We start from the raw sequence: 19,079 nt of genomic DNA, 5'->3' as shown, positions 1-19,079 counted from the left end.
ATCGGTTTGCATGGAGTAACGCTGTTTCTTTGTAGCAGTGAAGGGGGAGTGGAGCAATCTGATTCCTGTGAACTCAGCTCCTCCCATCGCTGCGGCTGCGCACTTCAATTTTTCACTCTTTTTTTTTTTCAGTTTTTCACTCTGCCTACTCTGGCTTCCGGACGCCAAGACAGACCGCTGCCGCCGAATTTAAAGAGACAGGCGATAGTTATTTTAAATAAGATAAACGGCAACCATTGTCCCCCTTTTTGCTTATTTTTTTTGTTTGTTTGTTTGTTTTGGCTCGGTTCGCGTAATCCGCTCGGTGATGTTGAATCAAAGTCGCAGCGAGTAGCAGCAGCAGCAGCAGCAGCAGCAGCAGCTTGTCTGTCACCAGCCTCCACTCCGTCCTCGTAGCTGCGCCGAGCCGACACTGTCCAGGCAGGCAAAGTAGGGTTTGCTCGCTGCTGTGGCAGGCAGCAGGCAGGCTGGCTTCCCGACCGAGAGGAAGGCTTGTCGGCTAGCCAACAACTGGAGGAGCAACCCCGACCGAAGCTGCGTCCCCCCCTCTCTCTCAAGTTGTAGTGGTGGTGGTGGTGGTGGTGGTAGCAGCGGCGGCTCTCCAGCCTCCTCCTGCTCCGGCTGCTCCTGCTCCTGTCGCCGGGGATAATGGCGAAGATTCAGGCGGCGCACAGCACCGCGAAACAAATCAACCAAATTCAAGACAAGCCTTTCGTTATAACACAAAAGCAAGTGCAGCAACAGCAGCAGCAACAGCAGCAGCAGCACTTCCAGAAGCTGAAGGTAAGAAGAAGACAACACATACACACTCATACACTCTCACACACACACTCATACACACACACGACACGACCAAGGGGAAAAGTCCCTGAGAGTCACAACCATTTTGTTGGTCGGATCATTGCATCGGAGGCTTTTCTCTTTCTGCCCTCCTCTGCTCTCCTCTCCTCGGCTGGCTGCCTTCATGGCTGGGCTGGCTAACCAGTGTTAGCTCTGTGGCCCTGTTAAAAGTAAAATTCACGGCTAAACCCGCCCAACATGGACACATTAAAAGGTTTTTTTTTTTTTTGTATTTGTTAGATGTGTGAGTGAGCTGTGTTTTCATTAATGAGTGTCTTGAGTGACAGTCGAGTCGAGTGGGGCACTAGTTATAGCGGTAGTTAGTTAGTTTCCTATTTATTTACGGTGTCAATAATAACAGGCTGCACCGCGAGTTAACAGCGTTAACTCAACAAACCTCGGCTGTGGTGGGAAGTTGTTCCTCCTCCTTGTTCGGGTTTTTTTTTTCTTTCAGCCACCCTGAACAAAGTGGAGGAGGAGGAGGAGGAGGAGGAGGACGACAGCACAGCAGCTCAGGCTCAGCTCAGGCTAGCAGAGAAAAGGCTATTTCAGCTCATTAGCAGCTTCATTATTACACATTTTCTTTGTGTTTGAATATTATCTTGGTGTTTTTGCCAACACGACACTGTTGTTGTCGGCCACGGACCAGCTGTGACTCTACAGCTAATTGTATAAATGGGCTTTTATATGGAGAGAGAGAGAGAGGGGGGGGGGGTAGTAGGTTAGGTTTAGGTGTTGTAAGTGTTAGAGGAGTTATTGTGGCTAACGTTAGCTACAACACACAACCCTGTGTAGATGTGTGCACTATTATTTCTGACAATGCTTTGTGTGTGTGAAGAGTGTGTGTGTGTGTGTATGTGTGAACACGTCGTTTTGTCTGTCGAAACCCAGCCGAGCTACGTACGATGTTGTGATTAAAAAAGGAGGAAGATGATCATGATCCGGCGAACAAAAGCAACAAAAAAAGCAGCAGCTTGGCGTTTCTTGTATTCACCCCCCGTTTTATTTATTTATTTATATATTTATATCTTTATTTATTTATATAGCGATACTTGTACAGCTTGTACAGCTAACTACTAGTGCATTTGTTGATACAGCAGCACTTCAGCTGACAATGAAGAAAGCAAACATTGTCCATTTATATAACTTCAAGCTAGCAAAAAATGTCCACTTAGACAATTCAAATGTGCACGTTTTGTGTAGTGCCACCACCACTTCAAACGCGATGGCAGGTTTTTCCAGTGTAGGCTATATATACTATTATTAGTGAGGTTGGCACGATGCAGCATTGATGTGTAGACAAACCATTGTCCTGCTATACACGTAAAGTAGCCGAGAGCTGTGTCTTTGTAAGATCCTGCTTCATCAACGCCACAGCAGGATATTTGTCAAAAAGCTTCTCCACAGCACCAGATGAGGCTGATTGTGTTTTGTGCTGCATTAATGATCTTTTGTGTGTGTGTGTTTTTTTTCTCTCCCCCCTCAACCCCCCCTTTTTTGTGTCAGGTTGAAGATGCCCTGTCATATCTGGACCAAGTCAAAATCCGTTTTGCAAATGATCCTGGCATATACAACAAGTTTCTCGACATCATGAAAGAGTTCAAGTCACAGAGGTATTTATGGCAATTTTTATGCAAACAAAAGAGCATAACAAGTGCAATACAGAGATGCACAGAAACAGATGCTACTCACCCACTACTAGTCCCAAGAGTACCAGAAGTTATTGAGTTTTAGTTATACATTTTTAATGGCGTGCTTCCTCATACAGACTCTTGAGATAGTGATGGTGGAGCTTATGTGTGGAAATTTGATTAGTTTGCAAAACATCAACACCCAGGGATTAACTACACATTTCATAGCTTTTATCAATAAGTAAGAAACTGTAGATAGCTTCCTGCGGTAAGTATGCAATAGTTCATATCATCTTGAAATGTAAAATATGTGGGATGTCAGAATTTATAATGAGGAATTAACTTACTCCAACTGTTCTTATAACTAAGCCGTAAGACTCTTTGATTAGCAGGTTGTTGTTGTAAGAGTAGAGGCTAACTACATTGCTAAAATCTGTTTCTGTCTCTTCTCCCGAATAGCATCGACACACCAGGGGTGATAAACCGTGTGTCACAGCTCTTCCATGGACACCCAGACTTAGTCCTGGGCTTCAATGCCTTCCTTCCACCGGGGTATCGGATAGAGGTCCCCAAGAATGGAATGGCTTTCCTCCAATCTCCTTTCTCTACACAGGTGAGACGATCTCTTCATAGGCAAAGTCAATAAATTCCTCAAAAACTACTGCTTTATTCATGCTCACACTCATGAAATTTTCACAAGGTTCATCACAAACTTCCCTGAGCTGAGAAGAACTCTGAACCCACAGAAGTTTTTCATTCTTAAGAGGAAACAGGTGTGCTTCTTCTGCACCCAGAAGATCAGTTCAGTGCTCTGTCTGAAATATATCGCTCCAACGAAAGCTTCACATGAAAACAGGGCAGCCAACTTGTCAGTTCATTACTTTTGAATAGAACAGTGACAGAAATATCCACTCATTCGCATTTCCTTTTCCTGTATATGATTTGAAGAAGCACTTTGCACTTTAAGTTTTTTTTTTTTGATTTTAGCAAAGCCACATAGGATTATTAGCATAGTAAGTAATGTATGCAATCTATGAGGTAGGGTAAGAGCGTTATTCATCTTGCACAGTTTGATAAACATATATATATCTTGCCTGAAATCATATGCAAAACGTGTGACAAAAAGCATAATTTGATGCACTGTCATTCAAAACCTAGTTAGATACAAGTAGCGTCAGTGCAGCTAAAGTTTTAACTCAGTTCACACTTGTCATGATTTCATATTTTGTTTGCGTGAAGTGAAGTGTTGCAACTTTTTAGCTCAAAATAGGCGAGAAGGAATGCAGAGGCTAGTTTCAGTACTGTCAGTTTCATATGCAACTACTTGTTTTCAAGCATTAGCAACCAACAAACTAAGAGATAGATGCCAATGTCATTTTCTTCTGGGAGAGAAAACATAATTGGCATTCTTGTTTGAGAAGTGGATTGCTTGACTAAAGAATTTTATTGGGTGGGCAATAAGAGCAGCAGTGGAAGCTCTGCAGCAAATATGTTTTTGACAGCCACATTGATTTTAAAATTTGTCACTGAAAATAGTTCATATTTATGAGTTAGTATCAAAGCAGTTGCAACTCTGAGTCTTACGATAATAAAGTGGCTTCTTAGATGTGCATGTTTACTCGGTATAATATTACTAAAATGGACACAACATAGAGCAAAATTATATTCTTTGTTTAGCTTGAGACCTCAAAATCGCAAACACTTTTCTGTTTCTGCAAACACTCACTATTTATTATCTAGTCCATCACATTTTCCATCAGCCATTTTATTTGAGCGTCTGTATCCCAAGTGTTAAAGGTTCCTAAAAAAAAGAGGTTTGCGATAGGTTTTTTAAAATTTTTTGCAAAGAAGAGATAAAGTCTTTCTTTATTTCCATCTTATTTCACCTCATTGAATATTCAATTGATTATTTCAAGTCTTTATAGGGAGTAATGAAGGAGAAGGTGAGACCAGTAGGTAGTAGTAGTACCACCATTTGAATTTACATTTACTGGCAAGTTTTCTCCTCAAAATCATTACAGAAGTTAACAAGATTTCTCTTTACAATTACTGCCCCACTAATCATGTAGCTTAATGTCTTTCTCCTGTTATTTGTTTAACTGTGCAGGTATCCCCAGGCCAGCAGGGGAAGAGTCTCACCACTTCTGCAGTGCCTGCAACCTCAGGTAGTGCCTCTGCCGCCCACACCGAAGCTGGACCAGCCCAGACCAGTGAAGCCAAGGCTGCCTCATCAGAGTCCTTACCTTCTTCAACCTCAGCAGGACCCCCAGAGCCCCCCAGCAGACTTTCCCTTCCCCTGGCGAGCAGAGAGAGTCAGAATCAGGCCACTACGTCGTCTGTATCACCACCTGCCTCAGAGACGAGTCCAGTAGAGTTTGACAGTGCCATCAGCTACGTAAATAAGATCAAAAATCGCTTTCTGGATCACCCAGAGATCTACAGAGCTTTCCTAGAGATTCTTCATACGTATCAGGTACTGTGAATATAAAATGTTGTGATTCATGTTACTCTTAGTTGTGTATTATAATATAATGTAAGTAATGGCGTAATGTAGGTTCTAGTTATCGAGTTGTAGTTTTTCCTACTACTTTTAAATCATTTAAAATATTTTGACTGTTGCTGTAGAGTTTTAGCGAAGCCCAGTCTTTGCTAAATCACTTCATGATGTTTTGAATAAGAAGCCTCCAAGTAATTAAGTACATAATTGCAGTATTATCGTCCAGTTTCAAATTTCCATAGCTGTCTGTTCTTTGAGGACACTGACCGTGATTGTGTTTCTTGCACTAATATTGACCATCTGCAGCCAGGCCAAAGAATTTCAACTTGGCTCTCTGGTTTGACAATGAGTTTGAATTCTCATCTCTGATCACCACTTCCCACCTACTTCTGCAGAAGGAGCAGCTGGAGGTGAAGGAGAGCCGAGGCAGCCGAGGCAGCAGTGGGATGACGGAGGATGAGGTGTTTTCTAAAGTTGCCAGTCTGTTTAAGGGGCAAGAAGACCTGCTGGCTGAGTTTGGACAGTTCCTGCCTGACGCCAAGAGATCACTGGTCAGTCACAACAACAGAAACAGGCGATGTTCCCATTTCAAAACAGATGACAAATAGAAAAGGTTGGGGTGTGAACAATTAGCACCCAGTCTTGGTACTTTTTGTACTTTTTTTTCCCCTTTCAGTTTTTTTCCAGCACACCTCACAGTTATGACATTTTATATTTCTGTGCTGCAGCTCAGAAATGTCACGCTGATAATATTCACATGTAATAGTAAATGAAAGTGCAAAACAAGTGTTTCTTCTTCAGAAATAGAATTTGAGCTATGTTGACAAGGCATCACAAATCAGTCCAAAATGGAACCTGAATGGGTTTAACAATTAATCACTATTATTGATATCAATTAGTTAAGGACATTTTTCAACAAAACAGTCTGAAGGTGAATGGTTTTTGCCTTTTTTTATTTGAACACTTGGATGGTTTTGTCGTCAGTGAAAGTAAAATTAAGATTTTTATGTGAACCGACGCTGTATGCATCAAATGATAAAATTGGAAAGTAACTCGTATATGCCTCTCATCCTGTAGTTCACAGGGAGCTCTCTGACAGGGGGGAAAGAGCAGCTGAAAAGGCCGGAGGAAGATGACACGATATCCAAACAGAACAAAAAGAGGCCCAGACCCATCTTACTGCAGCACATGTCCCCACTGCTGAAGGTAAATTGACTGTACTGAATATCTGCCTCGGGCAATGAACCACTGCATTTTCACGTCCTTTATCTCCAAAAGGTTCAACAACACTTTGTATTATCCCAAAAGTTCTAATGAAGTACAATAACTGAGATAACAAACACTGTTTGTGACAATAATGTTTCCTTCTTCTGTTTAGAAAAAAATGAAGTATTCCTGTACCAAAGATCAGTCCTTTGCTTCAGTTGGCAAACATGGAGTTTTAAGAGAATTTTCCTTCTTTGATAAGGTGAGGCATCATTTTGCTCTGCCGCAATGCTGGATTTCCTTTTTCCCTTGTTCATACTGTTATTATGACCGACTGCCAGGGTACTTCCCTTTTCCTCCTCTTTCCTGTGTTGCTGTCTTTACATATTTTTTTAAAAGTTTAATAATGTGATTGCTTTAATTTCCTTATCAACCCGCCCATCATTCAGGTTCGTCGCCTGTTTAAAAGCCAGGAAGTGTATGAGAACTTCCTGCGCTGCATCGCCTTGTTCAACCAGGAAGTTGTCTCGGGAGCAGAGCTGCTACAGCTAGTCACTCCTTTCCTGGGGTGAGTGGATGGAAAGATGATGGAGCTGGATTGATGACAGTGTGAAATGACTGGAGAGAATGAGAAAATTGATGCACAAATGAATGGGTACAGTAGTTGCAGAGAGCCTGGCAGATGTATGGATGTTAATGCCTGGCTCTCTTGAAGAGGCTTGCTTGTATTACTGCTCAATAAGCTGATTTTAAAAAAACACCTTCAGGTCTATTTAAAAATTGATCGTCATCCAAATAGTATTGATAGGCTATTACAGTCAAGGACACTACACAGATTTGAAACTGTTAAGTTTTTGGTTTTATACCTCTTCACATTCAGATTGGTGAAGTCATTCTGTGGGAATCACTTGCTTCTTGGTCAGCTGTTGTTGTCCTAGTTTATCTGTCATTCATGATTTCATCCATCTCCTTCCAGGAAGTTTCCCGAACTGTACACGCAGTTCAAGTCATTTCTGGGGGACAAAGAGCTCTCTCATGCTGTGTCAGGGCTGTCGGATCGCTACATGGAGGGGGGAGGGGGCAGGGAGGTGGATTATGCCTCCTGCAAGCGCCTGGGGTCCAGCTACAGAGCACTGCCCAAGACCTACCAGCAACCTAAATGCAGCGGGCGCACCGCCCTATGCAAGGAGGTACATCCACTGAAACATTTTTACGAAGTTATCACTAGATCAGTGCATTGCTTAAAGGTGCCCTGTGGAGTTTTCTTTGTAAACAGAGATTCTTTTGACGTTCAGTGATTCTCAGTAAAACACACTGTGCATATCCTCGAGGTCTAACACACTTTGAAAGTTGGAAAAGTTAATTGTTCACATCGACATTTTCATCTTCACTGCCACTTGTTTGTGTATGACTGTGTTTTCCAGCACATTATCGCCACCTGTAGCTCACTAAAGTACTGTAAACTCAGAAGTTACACACACAAAACACATGTACAAACAAAGCAAGGACCTTTCGTAAAAACAGTTCTTTAAAGCACCACAGTTAAATATTTTCCTGTCAGACGGGCCATCTGTAGATTAGATTAATCCATGAGGTTTGTGTCTGTATGTACTTAGGTGTTGAATGACACCTGGGTGTCATTCCCCTCCTGGTCAGAGGACTCCACCTTCGTCAGTTCAAAGAAGACTCCTTATGAGGAGCAGCTGCATCGCTGTGAGGATGAAAGATTTGAGGTATGTGCACCCTAACAGAGATTCTGTCTATGCAATTTTTAAAGCACAGAGGTTTGTTTAAGCGTCACAAGTTAGTCAACATGTTGTTTTGTTTTGTTTTCTTCAAGCTCTGCTGTTACAAAAGAAAAGATAATGTTTAACACAACTGTGTCTGTAAATCTTAACTTTTAGTTGGATGTGGTTCTGGAGACAAACTTGGCCACCATCAGGGTGCTCGAGAGCGTCCAGAAGAAGCTGTCCCGCCTTTCGCCAGAGGACCAAGACCGATTCAGATTAGATGACTGCCTGGGCGGCACCTCTGAGGTCATCCAGCGTCGTGCTGTGTATCGTATCTATGGCGACAAAGCCCCTGAGATCATTGAGGGACTGAAGAGGAGTCCCGCCACCGCTGTGCCTGTGGTGCTCAAGAGGTCAGGACTGTCTTTTTCTCTTATTTTTAGGTTTAAACATTCAGTGAAAGAAGTACAAAGGCTAAACCTCTTCTATTTATGGATCATCTCAGACCTCTACAGCTTCTGCAGTGACATGTTGCCTGGATATGTTTAGCACATAAACTATTTCTTACTTCATGCTTTCATGTGTGCATGCATTGACATTATATTGCAGCGAAATACTACACTTATCAACCTTCATTTCAGTAAATTTAACTTTGATAGAAAAAAAACATCATTGCTCGCAGGTGAACATTTTCATTACCAGTGGGAAGGTTTAATCAAATGACATTATGATGGAAATGTTGGTTTGGTGATAGCGTAAATGGTATCCTTGCTATCAGCAGGCGCTGATCTTTGTGTTCCCTGCCAGCAAAGGTGAACCATATCAGAAAAAGCTGTTAAAATGTTCTGTGTGCTGCTCAGTGTACTCCACGAAGGCACTTGGAAGTGTGCGTTTTAAACGTGGCAGGCTTTCATGGAAAGAATCAATGTTTCCTTTCAGTCACACTTTGTTTTTCAGAATGAAACTCTGCACATTTTGTAGAAGCAAATGCCCTGGCACAGTACACGTGGTAACATGACAAATGCATGAACATGGCTGTGCTTTGTGATGTCTACATGAAAGTTGTGCCATTCTCTACAGGTTGAAAGCCAAGGAGGAGGAGTGGAGAGAGGCCCAGCAGGGTTTCAATAAGATATGGAGGGAGCAGTATGAGAAGGCTTACCTGAAGTCCCTCGACCACCAAGGAGTCAACTTCAAACAGAATGACATGAAGGCCCTCCGCTCAAAGAGTCTTCTAAATGAGATTGAGAGCGTCTATGATGAGGTAAAGCCTCTCACCATATCTGCAAGCTTAACTCAGGGCCTTTGTAACATGAAAAGATAATTCGGTGTGCAGTGAGATGACATTCCTGTATCATTTTTGTTGTCGTTCCAGAGGTCAAATAAACAACAAACAATGACTACGTTTACATGCTGTCGATAACCCTTTCATAACCGGAATATAAGCAATAACCCGGTTGCGCACGGCCATGTAAACAATAATAACCCTTTTTAAAAACCCCAAAATGACCCCTGGGTTACTCCTTTTCTTACCCGAATATTTGGTCATGTATACGCCTATCAGGATATCCCCATCAAAAGGAACATTAATTTGTGTGCTGCGCATGTTCTATGGTTCTTGGTCTTTTGAGTACATGAACTACTTGTTGTAAACATGGCGAAACGCAAGATAACACCACACTTTTGGAGCAAGGAGGAAACAAATCACTTAAAGGTGTTTAGAAATGGCCGTTTGTCCTGTTTGTCGCGCCTCCTTCTACGAGTTTCCACGAGTTGCCGCACGAGTTTACCTGAGTAAGGAAAACAAATTTGATTGGTTGTTATTGAATGGGCGGGATATTCAATGTTTTGGGGCGAGACCGAGCTCTGTGTGTGTGTGTGTGTGTCTCAGGCGTTTGATTGACGGATCCAATATCAGTGGCTGATGAATCGTGAGCAGCGTGACGCATAACACGTGTGCCTGCATTATCCAATGCGAAAAAAAACTACCCCACTTTCATCCCGGATTTACTCAAATTTTGCACAAAGTTTGGGCTACATCGTCTGATAGATAAGTTATTACACTAATGTTAAGACCCACAGTGCGCTCAAATTCAATTTTCTTTTCTGAATAATTGTGGTGAAAGACATGAACATCATGTCTTTTTTGTAGACAGTAGAAAGTACCGGGATAGCGAGATCGCCGTGTTGCTGCTGCTGTTGTTGCTGTTGTTGTTGTTGGAAGAAGTGGAAATGACACGCATTGCGTCATGACGTTCTGTGTGTCGCTGTTTTGATCGGGATATCTGATATACCAGTTGATTACAATTACCATGTATACAGGAATAACCCTGTTTGCTGATGTGTGTAAACGGGTTAACCCAAATATTTCAGAAACCAGAATATTTTTTTTTTTAAGTATATTTTTAGGCTTTTTTTGATAGCACAGTGAGATAGACAGGAAAGGGGGAGGCAGAGAGAAGGGGAATGACATGCAGGAAAGGTCTGCCCGACGCGGGATTCGAACCGGAGACGCCTGCGTTGAGGACTGTAGCCTCTACATGGGGCGGCCGCTTTAACCACTGCGCCACGCACCGCCCCAAGAAACCGGAATATTGACCTTAACCCGAATATTGACTGCATGTAAACGTAGTCATTGGAATAATTTATTATGTTTTAATGAACCTGGCACCGTTTTTAAACAGGAGAATGAAATGTTCTTTGTCATCTCATTGTATATTGTTTTTTTGTAACTTTTTTGTGTTGTTCTGCTGTTGGAGGTAAATGTCATATCTGTTGACAGGAGATTAATTTCGCAGAAATCATTAACACCATTAGACTGGTTCATTAGAATCAATGATTTTCAGTTTCGTCCTGGTGCAGTGTGTCCTGAATTTTCCCAATATTCATCTCTGTTTTCCTGTTCAACTCAGCGTCAGGAGCAGAGCACAGAAGAGGGTGGCGTCGGCCAGCAGGGTCGTAACGGTTCTGGTGCAGCCGCAACCAGCGAGCCCCACATGGTGTTCACCTACGAGGACAAACAGATCCTGGAGGACGCCGCCTCGCTCATCATCTACCACGTCAAACGTCAGCCCACCATCCACAAAGACGACAAGGACCACATCAAGCGCATCATCCAGCACTTTGTCCCCGACCTGTTCTTCTCCCGCCGTGGCGAGCTCAGCGATACTGAAGAATGGACGGATGAGGAGGCTGATCCCGAGGAGGGAGGAGAGAGAGCAGAGAGAGGCGAGAGAGCAGAGAGAGCAGAGAGAGCAGGAGGAGGAGGAGCAGCAGCAGCAGCAGCAGCAGCAGCAGCAGCAATAGGAGCAGCAGGAGCAGCAGGAGGAGGAAACGGTAATCCTAATAACGCATCAGGAGCAGCGGCAGCCACAGGTAGTCAGTCCCAACCCCAACCGGCCCAGTCCCAGACCCAGTCCCAACCGCAGCAGCAGCTCAACGGCGAGTCCAGGCGAAGGCGCTGCAGCCCGACCCAACCTGCAGACACGGACGCCTCCACCACCTCCAGTAGCACGAATCAGCCTGCAGGGACGGCCGCATCCACCCCTGGATCTACGCCCATGGAGACGGGTCCAGGCGTGCCCGGGGAGAAGGTGGACCTGCGCGACCCCGAAGCGGAGCACCAGAAGGAGCTGGACGGCGTCTACAACCTTTTCTTCGTCAACAACAACTGGTATTTCTTCTTGCGGCTGCACCAGACTCTGTGTTCGCGGCTGCTGCGGGTTTACCGACAGGCAGAGAGGCAGCTGCTGGAGCACCGAGCCGAGCAGAGCAGAGAGAGGCTTCTGATGGCGGAGGGACGCAGAGAAAAAGCATGTGACCTCGCCATGGAGCTCCGCCTTAAACAGCCAAGTAAGTTCCAGCTGCTGGTTTTATAGAAATTTCAGTAAAGGCTGAAGTTTTAACCTGAGTTTGGTCACGGCTGTCATGTGACACAACAGGACCAATAAGCTCCGAAGAGGAGGTTGTTTTATTTCTGGTCCTTGGTCTGTGATTAAGAGCGTTAATATACATATTACCTAATCAGGGAGATGATGAATTTTAATTAATGATTCAGAAGGCATATTTACATCAAACTGTTGGTGATGTCAGTTTATCCAAATTTTGCTGAGATTCACGGTGTTGAGTCACAGTCATAATATGGTTCTGTGTAATAAAGGGAAATACTTGATTTAAAAATGTTTTAATGTTGACAAGACAGAGGGCAGGACGATATCTGTGTTTAACGTTCTGAGGGGGCTGGGGTCAATTTTCAATAATATCAAATTACGGCACTCAATAATATTATTCATTATATGAGTTTTTTTCTGCCCTGGTGCCAAGCCTGACCTTCAGTCACCTGATTTACTTAGTGCACACTGAACCTTGGCATGCGACAAATAAAACCTTGAACTGTTGTTCGGTGACAGCAACTTTTTACCTCAAACATAAAATACAAGGTGATGTCATGACTTGCTGCAAGGTGTGTTTTAGCGCCAACTGACAGTCCAACAGTCAAAAATAATCATTTGACTATAATAAAAGGTCAAGAAAGGAGCAAACGCTCACATTTGAAAATCCACATCCATGAAATGTATTCATGCTTGAAAAATTACTTCTAACATTTAATCAATAATCAGAATAGCTGCAGATTGATTTTCTTTAGCAGTCCGATCTTTGTTGCTCTACCACAGATATCGGACATAAGGTTTGATCAGTCATGTTCTTGCTGAACTTTTACAAAAAAACTTAACGTAATTGATGCTAAAGATGAGCAGAGCATGTCTGAGACCTGTCCTCGCTGTGACAGCAGACCCTCACTGACAGCTCCCACAATAGCTGCATGATCAAACACATAGTAATTAAAAGCTGTTGACGTCCCTTTGTCTCCACAGGCGAGGTGGAGTTAGAGGAGTATTACCCAGCCTTCCTGGACATGGTGCGCAGCCTCCTGGACGGCAACTTGGACTCCACGCAGTATGAAGACACACTGAGAGAGATGTTCACCATCCACGCCTACATCGGCTTCACCATTGACAAGGTCATCCACAACATAATCCGGCAGGTAAGCAAAACTTAACTTTACTCGTTTTTGTTTTTTCTCAAGGCTGACCTCTTCCACATTTCCCTGCCATGTGTCCATTTCCAACTTTTCACCTCCTCCTCCTTCTTCCTCTTCTCCTTCAGCTGCAGCACCTAGTGAGCGACGAGGTGTGCCTGCAGGTGGTTGATCTTTACCTGGCCGAGAGGAAGCGGGGGGCGGCCGGGGGGAACCTGTCCTCACAGTGTGTCAGAGCAGCTTGGGAGACGAGCTACCAGTGGAAAGCTGAGAGAGTCATGGCAGAGGAGAACTGCTTCAAGGTGAGAACATTGTCCTGATGAATGTAGTCATGAGTTATATATTTGTCCCTGACATTTTGTTGCTATTTGAAGCAGTCCAATCATTTTCTATTATCAACCTCCATTTCCTTCACTGTAGAAATATGCTGTATACACTTGTCCACTCACTTTAGAGGGGGGGTTTTCATTTCTCCAAACAATAAATAAACCCAGATAAGTGCTCCACTAATATGTGTGTTTTATATTGGAGTGTTTAAGGAACAATAATCATGACTGTAGAAAAAGGGAGCTGCTGAAGGTGAATCATTTTCAATCATTCAGAACTCATTCTCTTCATTTTTCAGAGGATGTTCAGCGCTATTGGTGTAGTTAGTCACAGTTTCACCTCCAGTGTTTCGATCAGGAATTAATCTGTATTTATTTGCACATAGAAGTTACCGTAGCTGTATGCAGCCAGTTTTACAACAGCATGTGGACAGGGTTTCTGTCAGTGCGCCTACACATATTATTGGAGTAGCTACTGCTATTTAAACATCTTAAATCACTTTTGTTTGAATATGAACCCTGGTTTTATTCCACTGGGCTTGATTTTGGTTGATTGACACATTTTTCTCTGTATTTTTCGTGTCACCAGGTGATGTTTCTCCAAAACAAGGGTCATGTGACGATGACCATTGAGCTGCTGGACACTGAAGAGGCGCAGGCCGATGATCCATTAGATGTACAGGTAAACACAGCTTTAAACTTGTTTAAATTCTTGTTTTTCTTTTCTGATTGAAGTTGCCCCAAACTCATTCAACTTGGTCTCTTCCCTCCTCAGTGCCTGTCGAGCTACATGGAGCAGTTTGTAGGAACAGAGTCCAGTCTGTGCTCACAAGCAGAGGGCTACTTCTTCAAACCCGTATTTCTGCCCAGGTATTAACATCATATCTGATTCAAAGACACTTTGACCAAACCACTTCTCATTTTGATTTTCACACTGTGACCCAACTAACCACGCACCTGGATCCCATCCAATTGGGCTTCTTTTCTCTTTCTTACATTTTTCAGCATAATACTCTTTTCAGCATAATACTCATAACACATACAGATTGAGTTTCTGCACTGTCAGTTGTAAATTTAGTTTGAAATAAAATGATTTGGTTACACAAAATGTTTGTGATGTAAGTCTGCAGGAATCCAAAGTTTCTTTTGCAGGATTTCATTTTCCCACAGAACATGCAATAGCCAGCACAAAATTTAACACCACCAGCAAAAAGACCATGGGAAATATATTTATATATATCCATTTATGTATCAACATATTTCTGATTCTGACAGGGGTCAAGACAAAATAATATGACACAGAAAAAATCTGTACAGGCCTCATTAATTTCACAGATCTTGTAATATACTTTGAGTGTACTATACTTCAAAACATCTGCTTAAGGTGGACTTGATACAATGCCTCCGTTGGGCCATCACCTGTTCCCACATACGTCTGACTTCAGTGTCATATTGCTGTCACCGAGTTCCACTGTCCTCTCGGATAACATTTGTAATGTTTTACATATGTCATCCAGTCGCTCTTAGATCTTGTGGAACAGATACTTAACAATTTACGAGGTGATAAACGTCTCTAATATGTCTCTCCTCCTCAGGAACTTGCGACGTTTCCGTCGCTGGCAGGTGCGGCAGGTGGAGGCGATGCGCTGCAGGAGAGAGTGGCACCGCCAGCTGGGTGTGGAAAACGCCGGGAGTTTGGACTGTCGCTTTAAACTCAACACTCACAAGATGGTGTTTGTCATGAACTCTGAGGATTACATGTACCGCCGAGGAGCACTGGTCAAGGCCAGGAAGGTAGAGTGGAGTCTGCATTTTATTTCACACGTTAATTAATGTCGTGATGTGTCAAAAGTGTTGTGGTGACATGATCTGGAAAATGTAACACTGCTGTGCTTTTTCCTCTCCCTCCATAGTCACAGCACAGAGTGGCAGCGAACCAGCACGATCGCTTTGACAAGTGGCACCAGGGCTGGCTGGCCAATCACGTCACGTCCTCGGCCGAACGCTCGGTGCAGAACTGGCTACTGGGCGAGGAGGAGGAGGACATGATCCCCTGCAAGACTACCTGCCTGTCGACCGAGGTGAAAGGTCAATCGGTCAACAGATACCAGGTTCATTACAGCGGTAGCAAAGCCCCGGCCTCGCCGTAGGGGCCCGCGTACAGATGGACGTGCAGTATGCGCACACACAGGTAAATGCATGGACTTACAGGACATTCATACACTAAACACAGACATAAACAGCTGCAGTCCCACCTCTCCACCTCCCTCCACAACATGTCCACTCACTCACTTTCACTCATGGATGAAGAAACTAACAGAAAACGGCAGTGAGTCAGTGAATGAGTGCACAGTGTGAGGAAAGAGAGGAAAAAGAAAAGGACCAACACAGACAGTGCAGTGATCAGTGAGAGTGAACTCGGCCCTGAGGGGCGGCACGAGTTGGACCCGATGGCACAAACGGAAATCATCATCCTCATCATTCTAGCTTCTCTGGCGGCACTAACAGTTGACAAGACTGATGGACAGAGACGAGTTGATCAGGCGAGAAGTTATGCTTTCATGAAATTTGTTTCAGAAATGTGAATGTCTGTTTTTTTCTTTTTCTTTTTTAAGTCAAGTGTAGTTTTTAGCTTCTAAAGCCAGAGAGCCTTCTGCTTGTTGGTTGGTTGGTTGGTTCATGCGTGTTTATATGGAGAGATAATGGTAAACGTGTGTATGTATGTGTATCCTGCTCTTCATTTTGTCTGTTTGTATGTCCAGTACAGGCTCTACAACTCTAGTAATTGCATCATTACTGTATGTGCATATATACAACAGGGATCCTGTTTTGTTTTGTTTTTATATATATATATATATATATATATATATATATATATATATATATATATATATATATATATATATGCATCTACATGAGTTGATTGATACATCTTAAGATCATGTGGTTCTTTACAGTGTTTGCTGTCGGCCAACTCTTGATGTTTGCAGTTTGTTTTTTGTATTTTCTTTCCCTTTTTTGTGTTGTAGCGAAACAAATTATCACCAGGGCAACAAAGAGTCCTTAAAATTAATTGGTTTAATATTGATAAAGCAGTCAAATTATGTATCATATTCATGATTTCACCAAATGTTTACTTTGCATTGTCTTTTTTTTGCATACTGACATTGAAAATAAAAGCAAAATATCAGTGTTAAAATAGAATGTATAACATTTATCCTGTATCAGTTATCATAAAATAAACAACCTAGTTGTGACCTTCTTAGATGTCGACTGGCAGGTTGTTTTTTGGCTAAAATGATGTTCAACGTACTCGACAGACTCACTGGGAGCAACTCCCTGAAGTGAGGCATTAGTTTGTCAGTATGTTAATAATAAAACAGTCAGTGAAGTGGCTACATGCAAAACTAGAGTGTGTGCTCAGTAGAGTTCAGACCTCCGCTGGGTCACTGTTTAACGACATTGACCAGATTTCAGAGAAAACCACATTCATGGTAGATGAATGAGTCTGTGAGTTGGTTCTTCTCTGGTCCATGCAGCTTCTCTCCACCATGTTTGGAATCATTCAGACAGATGTTCAGATTACTTTTTCCTGAGACTTTTCTACCACGTTGGTGATTTAAAAACTGAGATTGGGATTGTTACAGCTGCTAAGGAGCTTATGTTTAGACCATGTCTGTTTGGATTTTTTGTCAGGAGGGTTACACTGAAACTTGGTGCAAGGATGGGCCAGAAAAGAACCAATTAAATTTAACATTGTGCATTTCCCAACACTTTTGCACATTTCTCAGGAACGAATGTATGAATCTTAATATGAAAAACATATTTATGTTTATACACTGAGATGAGTTTGTGTCCACAGGATAATCTGGATCTGAGAGATGTGAGGGGTTGTTTGGTCTTGGTGCACATGTGCACTGCCATTCTAGTGTTAAGACTGAGACAGGCAAAGTCATTCTGCTGAGGAAGCTCATGTGATGCAACTGAAAGCCCCAGAACTGCCACTAATCCATTGTGTGGCGAGATTATTTTGACACCTGTTTCCAAGCTCCAAAGTGTTTTTTCGTTTAAAACAGAAAAGACTGTTGTGGTTTTATGTCGGATTATGCGGGTTTGTTGGAAGGTGATTTGTCACAAAGTTAGCTGTGTTCTCCTTTGATTTTTGTGGGCGTTTCCTCTTTGCCAAGAACGAAGATTTTCAGGCTCCTCAGGATGATTCATTTATCATGGTTGGCACATTGAACACAACAGCGTCAGACTCAGTCTGCCCACCAGAAACTAGGAAAAATAACCCATCAAATCCCTAAACACTGCCAGTACTTTTGGACGAGTTCCTCAACCGCAAGAGCTCAATCTCATCAGGACCCGCAGCGCCGCATTTTACCACCAGGATGCATGTCTTTGTAGAGGTAAAGGAGTGGGGGGGGCACAAGTGGCGGTGGTGGTGTGTGGCGAACACCCAGACTGAGTGTAAACATGCTTTTAGTCTTGAAGTGAACTGCAAAATACAGCACAAACATGAAGCAATCACAAAACCACAGAGGAAAAGACGTAACAAGTGAGCTAATAGAGCAGGGAACCTACAGGTCTGTAAATGACTTTAAAAACATTGTTAGAGGATACAGGAAGTCTTTAAATGTCTTGTGCATAAAGCAAGATAAATTATATTACAGTTCTTGTGTCACAACAGGCAGGTCAGGATCTTTGCAAAAATGAAATGTTCTGAAATGACATTAAAATTGATATTAAAAAACATAAGTCCATGAGGTGTTATAAAGCTCTTAAGAAACCCTGTGCAGACACGAGAGGAAGCAGACGCATCATCAACCACAACAATCGAGTACTGAAACGGCTCTGTGCATTGGTGTGTGTGTCTGAATTCACAGGCGTACATCAAAGCTGCAGTAATGGGGAAGATTCTCATCAAAGCGTCTCGTGCCGGACAGACGTCAACCACCTAAACTTTGCGTTTGCTGCCTGCAGCAGTTGAAAAAGTAAAAGACAAAAGAGACAAGAGGCAGAGCGAGTTTTAAAAATAATCGTGGTTTATAAAACCCAGATATGACAGGATCACCAAAGTGTTTACAGAAATACAAATACCATCAGGAAAACCATCATAGAACAGTGTTATACACTCGACATGTACAAACTACTCTGTAAAAGGGACTCAGGAGAGGATGGTTCAGAATGTAAGACATTTTCCTTTCTTTATGTCTCTTAAAATCACATTTAGCCACAATGTATTTTCTTCTATTATTTTTTTTTCCGTATCTTATTAAAGTGGAACATCCATCTACCAAACTACAGGTACTATTACGTTCAGCTAGGTTAGAGCGAGGGTACGAACAACATCGAGAGAGCGGGGGAGGGAGAGGGGGAGGATGCACACATATCAAGCACTTTAACATCATGGGGGTTTACAGCAAGCAGTGGAAACAAAAAATAAAAAAAATAAAAAGGAAAATGGGATGTCAGGGCTTATAGCTATAATCATCATCTCATCCAACTGTACAAAATAACCCTGTTTTTGTTTTTGTCAGCAGGTTCCACACACACTGAGCATCTGTGGAGACTCTGGTCACTAAAACGTTAGTTTTTCTAACAGAGATGCTTCAAGCGAGCAAAAAAGAAAAGATCAGAGATCTCGTTGTGTAGATTGGCGGGTCGGTTTTTAACAGTATCTTGTTATGGTGTGGGTCCTCTCTGGACTGGGGTCTGTTCCTGCGCCCAACTACAGTACGTCAAAGTGCTTCTGTCTGCAGGGCAGTTACTTTTTATTTTTTTTTACGACAACAGATGTAACGTCCACAA

General features: G+C 42.8%; 1 protein-coding gene across 1 annotated transcript; it reads left to right on the top strand.

The window, feature by feature from the left end:
* Nucleotides 1-191: 191 nt before the first annotated feature.
* Nucleotides 192-16,533, top strand: sin3b (SIN3 transcription regulator family member B). The gene is made up of 19 exons (XM_085774330.1): nucleotides 192-783; nucleotides 2,347-2,453; nucleotides 2,931-3,084; nucleotides 4,579-4,944; nucleotides 5,364-5,519; nucleotides 6,046-6,174; nucleotides 6,347-6,436; nucleotides 6,624-6,742; nucleotides 7,151-7,364; nucleotides 7,791-7,907; nucleotides 8,079-8,317; nucleotides 8,985-9,168; nucleotides 10,817-11,756; nucleotides 12,779-12,948; nucleotides 13,071-13,244; nucleotides 13,858-13,950; nucleotides 14,044-14,138; nucleotides 14,864-15,062; nucleotides 15,182-16,533. Exons 1-19 carry the CDS (start codon nucleotides 649-651, stop codon nucleotides 15,416-15,418), a joined length of 3,918 nt encoding a protein of 1,305 aa, XP_085630456.1. The 5' UTR covers nucleotides 192-648; the 3' UTR covers nucleotides 15,419-16,533.
* Nucleotides 16,534-19,079: the final 2,546 nt, after the last annotated feature.

The sequence above is a fragment of the Trachurus japonicus genome, chromosome 4 (genome assembly GCF_045865225.1).
Source record: "Trachurus japonicus isolate A0001 chromosome 4, Traja_1.0".
Lineage (NCBI taxonomy): Eukaryota > Metazoa > Chordata > Actinopteri > Carangiformes > Carangidae > Trachurus > Trachurus japonicus.
The sequence above is the reverse complement of the archived record's forward strand: the minus strand, read 5'-3'. Positions and strand labels throughout refer to the sequence as shown.

Bases quoted from the DNA above. Each gene is read 5' to 3' on its own strand.
- sin3b (XM_085774330.1), top strand. From the start codon at position 649: ATGGCGAAGATTCAGGCGGCGCACAGCACCGCGAAACAAATCAACCAA. The intron at 6,175-6,346 runs GTAAATTGACTG...TCTTCTGTTTAG, and splicing joins ACATGTCCCCACTGCTGAAG to AAAAAAATGAAGTATTCCTG. The intron at 13,245-13,857 runs GTGAGAACATTG...TCGTGTCACCAG, and splicing joins CAGAGGAGAACTGCTTCAAG to GTGATGTTTCTCCAAAACAA.